Source organism: Drosophila suzukii, chromosome 2L (genome assembly GCF_043229965.1).
Source record: "Drosophila suzukii chromosome 2L, CBGP_Dsuzu_IsoJpt1.0, whole genome shotgun sequence".
Lineage (NCBI taxonomy): Eukaryota > Metazoa > Arthropoda > Insecta > Diptera > Drosophilidae > Drosophila > Drosophila suzukii.
In genome coordinates, this window is record NC_092080.1 from 16,086,597 (window position 1) to 16,093,949 (window position 7,353).

General features: G+C 36.3%; 2 protein-coding genes across 2 annotated transcripts; one reads left to right on the forward strand and one right to left on the reverse strand.

Moving 5' to 3' along the window:
- Nucleotides 1-4,029: 4,029 nt before the first annotated feature.
- LOC108014627 (uncharacterized) lies at nucleotides 4,030-4,849 on the reverse strand. The gene is made up of 4 exons (XM_017080824.4): nucleotides 4,805-4,849; nucleotides 4,568-4,750; nucleotides 4,346-4,510; nucleotides 4,030-4,290 (listed from the first exon to the last, which is right to left on the reverse strand). Exons 1-4 carry the CDS (start codon nucleotides 4,847-4,849, stop codon nucleotides 4,030-4,032), a joined length of 654 nt encoding a protein of 217 aa, XP_016936313.3.
- A 1,120-nt stretch (nucleotides 4,850-5,969) lies between these two features.
- Nucleotides 5,970-6,985, forward strand: LOC108009663 (uncharacterized). The gene has a single exon (XM_017074193.4). The coding sequence runs from the start codon at nucleotides 6,021-6,023 to the stop codon at nucleotides 6,918-6,920; it is 900 nt and encodes a 299-aa protein (XP_016929682.3). The 5' UTR covers nucleotides 5,970-6,020; the 3' UTR covers nucleotides 6,921-6,985.
- Nucleotides 6,986-7,353: the final 368 nt, after the last annotated feature.

Below are 7,353 nucleotides of genomic sequence, written 5' to 3' on the forward strand. Positions count from 1 at the left end.
AAACGATATTTAATAATAATTGGGTGAACCGAGTATGGAAATCCTTTTCATTTATCAAATAATAAGCTCAAAGACAATCGGCCTAGCCCTTGGGCCCACAGCGGATAATTTGCGTCAAAATGTCTGCTTTTTGAAGAGCCAGTGGCTCCACAGAGTCCGAGGTTCCGATGAGCGACGTGCAATTGAATTAAAATTAAAATATATATAAATGCCACAATGGTACAAAAATACAACCGTGATAATTTGCAATTTATTTGCTGCCGGTGGTGGAGCACCAATATGCGCGATACAGGAGTTATAAATTTAAAAAAATAATTAAAAACCATTTGGATGGCAAGTCGCTTTCAATTACTGCAAAATGTCCTAAAATGAACGCATTTCCCACTGATTGTTGGCGATTGTTGTCAGGCCTCAGGTTGCGACAGGACCAAAACCTCCTCCGTTGACAGCGGCGCAATGAGTAAATTGAAATGTCCCCGTCCAGAGGACGTGATCACTCCCCCTTGCAGCACCCAGTACCACCACCCATGACAATTTCAAAAAGTGCGTGACTGTTTCATCTGCTTTATATAGGTATATTTGTCTCGGTATAAAAAAATATGTTCAGGCATAAATGGTTGCCATTGCAGTTGCAGCTGACAATTGACAACTGCATTTTTGAGCCTCTTTTATTTTGTCAAACGAAAATTCAACATGATTAATTTCAATGGACTGCGAAAAACGGTCATAAAATATCTACGTATGACATTTACTACGAAAATATGAAATATAAATGATAAGTAGTCCTTTGAATTTAAGATACAAGTATGGAATTTCAAGTCTATAATATATATTTATTCCTGATCACTGGGAGTCAGTTATTATAGGTTGTCCATTAAACCGTACTATACCGATTTCCATATATAACTCGCCTTAATTTCCCATACAGTTGGAGTTCAAGCTGAATCTCAAGTTCAAAATATTCTTATCAAACACCACGTATCTATCGATTAGATTTCTAGCTGGGACTAGACGACAACATTTACTCCGACCGAGAGCATAAATCTTAAATTGGTCAAACAGGTAATCACTCAAATCGCTCTGATTTGGTTCGAATTGGTAACGGTCGTAAATAAACTAGTTGGGTGTGGACGGTTGGGAAGGCACAGCTCATAAATTAATTCAATCAATGTCAAAATGAAATTGATATTTTCACATCCAGAGGACCGAAGGCGATCTTATCGCTAATTAATGTGTACGTCCATGCTCAAAGAGTGGGTGCTCATAATGGGGTTCGTAATCGATATCGAGCAGGGATGACACACATATCAAGGGTTATAAATTTACATGAACTAGTTTTTCTCTCTTTGGCAACATAATGAAAAAATATGCGAGATTATAAGCTTTGAGTTATAATGTGCCATTATAAATGTATAGGTAGGAGATGTGAAAGTAAGGGGGGAATACGCTGGAAAGAATAATATATAAATGATCTATATTTATTTTGAAGACACATGATTGTTTTACATTGACATTCAATAAAAATGACATTGTAACATAAATAATATCTGAATTTTTTAATTTTTTTTATAATATTAAAACAATATTACATTATCAATTAGTATTGTATAAGGAAATATTGTAAGGAAATCTCAATAAATAATCAGGTGTGTCACTCAAATCCCGAGAACTTTCATACTTTAAAATTTGAGGTGTCTAAAAGTATGCAGTCTTTATAAAATTGTCGTCTTTCTGATTGAATTGATTGTATTGGTAAGTTTAAAATATATTGTTGCATACTTTTAGACACCTAAAATTACATTTTAAAGTGATTTCAAAGCCCTAGTGATTTTTGTGGCTGCCCAGGTTTTTTTCAAGCTTATATATCACCCTTGGACTTTAGTACCCACACAATACCTCCTAATATCCCTCTAAAACACCTGAAATACCTCAGGAAACTCATCACTAACTGTGATGAATTCATTTCAATGCCGACAAAGTCAATCAATCGCTCATCTGTCGAAGGACAAATGATTTTTAAAATCACTACGCCCGAAGCCTTACGATCCAAAAGTCAAGCCACTCGCAAGGAGAGTGGAGAAAAAATATTCATAGAACACGGAAAGCGGAAACAGACACTTTAAATGCTTGCGATATTGTCAATCAAAATTCAATCGAGGCCATGAATCATGGCCAAACAGTTATGGAATGGTTATGCTGATGGCTCCTCGAGCCACTCTGAGTCTATCCGAGATAGAGTCGATTGATGGACGGATAGATGGATGGATGGATGATGGCTGAATGCAGTGGCACCGAGTAAAAAATAACATGACGATGGGAAAGAGATGAAATGGAATCAGTTAACAGGAGGATGCGTGCTGAAGGATGGATGGATGTGTGACAAGTGGAGGAGGCGAAGCATTTAGCATTTGGCATCCTGCCGCAGGAGGAACCATTTCGTGGCCCCCTCATAGGAGTCCTCCCTTTCGAAGCCCCGTCATCAGTCAATGTCAGCGTGATAGTTTTGACATTTTTATGAGCAAATGATAAGTCTCACTCTGATGGCTGGCTGTCTGGGCGATGGCCAATGTTTGACACTTGCCAGCCACAAAATATTCGCAAGCACCCATCCGCACAGCCGGGAATTTCGCTCGAGCCATAAGAAATTCTTGTCGTGGGTGCCGAGTATTTATGACCCCGGCTCCCACTTATCGCACACGATGTGTGTATATATTTTTAAATTTTTACACTGACAGAGTTAACAGGCGTGTGGTCCTCCTATCGTCGTCAATTCGGGAATGGCAATCAATCAAAGCGATTTCATAGCCAACACACGTCACGCTCACCCACAGTCGGTCGTTAAGGTTTCGCTGGATCGTTCACGTGTTTAATGACTGACTTTGACACCGGATCCATAAAACCGATGACGAGAGTGGCGAGAAGAGTTTATTATTGCCAAGGGTCTTGGGTCATTATATCTCAAAACATCAAAATTATTATAAGAATTTAATTTTTATAAGTTCACTTAATGGTTTTTACGCTTTTGATCCAAATAACTAGCCCCTTTTTTTAATGTTTGAATAATTTTTAAGTTTTTTTTATGGGCTCTTATAATGTAAAAGTTTTTGAACCACCCCTGATTTATTCACTTTTCAGCCAGCTTTGTACCAATTGCTAAACTAATCGAAAGCAATTTCCATTTATCTACCTTAGACCGCATGACTTTCGGTCATAAATTTCCCAAAATTGATTTCCTGATATCATCTATATAAATAAAAAATAATAATAATTCGGGTTAGCAAATCGCGACAGATCCTGACCATTAATAATGCTGTGCAATTGTCAAAAATTCACGCGTTTTGCTTAATGTGAATTGTTTTGCCACTGGGAATATTCATTTTTGCCTACTAATATTGACTTCCGTTTCCGCTGCGCGAGTCCAAAGTATGTTTCCGCCACTCTTTCGCCTCTCTCGTCCATTTTTATGTTTGGCGCCATGGCGAAACTTTTTTCCAAGCCCCCAAACCCCAACGTAAATTGCCTGGGAAATTTGTTATCGTCGCAATTACAACAAAATCAATTTTCCATGAAATGCCACAGCAGACAAAAGGCAACAAACAGAAAAAAAAGGAAATTTACAAATCAGACAAATAAATTTACAAATAAATACCCATACGCAGAATATTTGACATTTATTAATTAAAAATGTGAGAAAATTTATAATAATTTTATTCAAATTGTCAACGGCAACAAAAGGAAGCTAATTTCAATTTATTTCATTTGTCCAATTCAGGTTTGTCATCTGCATGTTTTATGCGCCAAAGTGGCATAGATAAAAATTGGCACTCTAAAACAATAAATACCAACTAGATATGAGAGTTTTTATGGGGAGGGTTATAGAGGTAAAATGCATATTCATATGTATTTCCATTGGTATTAACCCAACTGCCTATTTCTAATAAAAAATCGTATCTTTGTTTTCAGTTTTCAATAAATATATTTAAAAGAACAAAGTTTAATTTTTAACAATCTATTACCAACAATTATTGCCTAACAACTTTTTTTGGTTTCCCTTGCATATAAACTAAACAGCTTTTTAAATAATCTGAAACCATAAAATAATAAAATGCTAAGTTCCATGAAAAGTGACAGTCTAAGCAACAAAAGACCTATTTGTTGCATTGGGTGAAATATGTTTTGATAAAAATGACTACAACCAAGAGTTATTAGTTTGGGATTATAGCAGTGTTTGGGAACCTTCTGTAGATAGTCCATATATGACCGGGGTCCCTCCAATCCACAACATAGGATCTGCAAGATATAAGATCATTAAAAGAGGTATAAGTGCTTTAAATGGATGTTATACTGTTTTTTCGAGAGTAGTCCAATAAGTGTCATTGTGATTAAAGTAGCTCAGCCATTTTTGTGTTAAATCATCCATGAATGCATCATAACTTTTGTTCATAGATTCCAATCGCTCCGAAAATGTGAGGTACGTCCAGTGTAGGGCGTATATTTGTAGCGGTATAAACTAATGTTAAAGACAATAACTATCTTTACTACACTTTTTTTTTGTTAATTTACCTACCCCTAAAGCAATCCAATCATCAGTTAAGTAAGCTAAGAATATGCTGACCAAAAATATGCATATAATAATGGAAATGGTAATTGTTAAACCACTAAAATAAGCAATTATATCGGTAGTTATTTTAAGATTACTAAACTTTAATGTAAAAGGTAAAATAATTCGAAGTAATATAGCCAATACTAGCTAAAAAATATATCAAGTTATTAAAGGTTTTGGGATGGTTTATAGCACACTTACCCCAAATAGTATAACAACCACCTTTTTTATTATATTTCTGACCATTCTAGGGACTTTTTCCAGTTTTACCTAATTTGACAGAATATGCAAAGCCTCCAAAAGGTTAAGCGTTTTATTTATTATATTATCAGGTCGGAATTGTAAAACTGGTGATGATTTGTTTCGGTCAAAAGCTATATTTGTATAGAAAATAAATACAAATTTATTTGTCTTCAATTATGTATACGAAATCAGCCATGTTTTTTTTTCTATTTGCGTTTCCATTCCTTTTTTCTGGGCAAAATTTTATTGTTGATTTATGGGATTTGCTATTTTTGACAGTTGTATTTGCCACATGGAATGCGCGGGAGTTTGTGTGGGATATGTGTTTGTATAAACAGGATTTTATAATCGGCTTTCTATATTAATTTTAATTTTATTTTCGGCATTTTATTATAATTACTCTTGATATATGTAAATGGTCATCGTTAGCAGAATTATCGTTTTGTTAAATTTGCTGTATTGTTGCTGCACTTGATGTCCACATGGATGTCCCTCAACTCGTTAGGGAATTTACTATTTTACATTTTTTGCGGTGCGTTTGTTGTTCGCCATCGCGCCAGGCCAAAAAAAATATATATCTGTGGTTTTAAATGTTTTTAATTGTCGTTGTTAGTTCGGTTTTGTTGTTTCATAATCGAATGCTCTTTGTTGTTAGCCCAAAAAAGGGGTGGCCATTCTAAATGCAAAAGAAAAAAGATTGTAATATTTTGGCAAAATATTTATAATATTTTAATGCTAATTTCAACAAATCCAAATGCATTTTCGGGTTTCTGTTCGGCCGACGGCTAAGTACTATTGTGTATTTTCGGCTTTTTTGTATCTGTTTGTGATATTTTAATTTTACTGTCACACTTGATCGTAAATTAGGCGATTAACAAATAAAACGCGCCGTGGGTTTCGGTTAACTAAATTGTGTGCCGCTCCCACGTTGTGGGATTGTACTGAGCTCTAATGAAAGGACCTTCTAAGCCCCCGGAGCATTATAAGTTATGTTATGGAATTAAAACGAAATTGCTTTGGGCAGAGTCCAAATAATTAGGTAACAGATATTACATGACGACGTCGGGTATTTGTTTTTCTTTGTGGCCTAAACAAAAATTTGTAATGATATGTCATGGTTGCTCCCCATTTTATTTCATAAAAACAAGTTTATTGAAAATTTCTGAAACAAGCCATGTTCGATACAACTAAATACTTTCCACGTTCGGTTGACTCTGAACACCCATCCCAATCAGAATCCGAAGATCTTGCGCCTTTGGACAATCCGGTTAAATATGATATGGTTCATAATCTAGAAGGAGATTCTCCGTATCCAAATTTCCTCACAGAAGAAGCTTCGAAAGATAAAGGGGATACGCAAGATGCTCCCACCTCAACACCCCAATTGATGATTATATTTGAAGATGGGGACATCAATAGTGCCCTGCACTTTCTAATTGAATCGGCTCATAATCCTTTTGCTCCGAATGCGGTGGCAATGGTTCTGGTTGAGGAGAAAATTCGCGAAGAGATTATCAAAAGAATTCTTCCAAAACTACACCCTCTTTCTGAATTTGTGGCGGAACATCCTAACTATCTGGCAGCTCTGGAGAAATGCGAGTCCGCCAATCTGGAAATAATAAGAGCTAACAATACTGAGGTGGCTCCTCCACTGGCTTCTCCGATTTATGTGTGCGAATGCAACCATGATGCTCTGGGAAATTACCCCACTGGGGTTATAACATTCTATACATTCCGGAACAATCGGGAGGCCATTGATATATGCCAGCGGGAAACCCTGAACTTCTTATCCGTCTCCATTTGGAACGAAATTCTTGAGGGATCTTATGATCTCGTGGTGGCCCTTAGTTCATCCAACTTTTTCCTCAACTGCTCCAATGTGAATTTATCCCCTATCTCCCAGCATTTCGAAGCCGAGCGAAATCACGTGGTAATTGAAAATGCCTTCCACTATGAAACCCTTTGCATCTACAATAAGTTTAAAATCATTGTATTTCCCATTGGCGAATTAATTTTGACACCAACCGAAGATTCCAAGGTGGAGCAATCGCCCATCTCCTTTTTGGAAGCTTAAGATTGAAATATCTTGTTTGTTTCCTCGTCAAAATGTGTACTTACCAACCAAATTTGGTTGCCAAAAATGTTTGCTAAATACAAGTCGTAAGTTATTTTTGGGTATTTTTATGATAATTGACAGTGACGATATGAATCGAATATGAAGGCAGCTGTCAGCGGTAATAACCATATTTCTTTTGTTTCGCATATCGAGTTTTTGGGTCGCCTTAATGAACGCGGGTTATGTAAATTCAGGTTTGCGATACCAGTCGATCGAAGCATGACTAATTTTGGACAGTGCACTTTAATTTTGCCGTAATTGATCTTTGATTGCATTATATCAGTTGGTAATAGTTGGTATTTTGATGTTGGGTATTTTAGTTGTCTATTCAAGCTAAGGGAGATCTTCATGGCCCATTAGCCAGCCGTTAATAAACCTTAACGATGCTTGG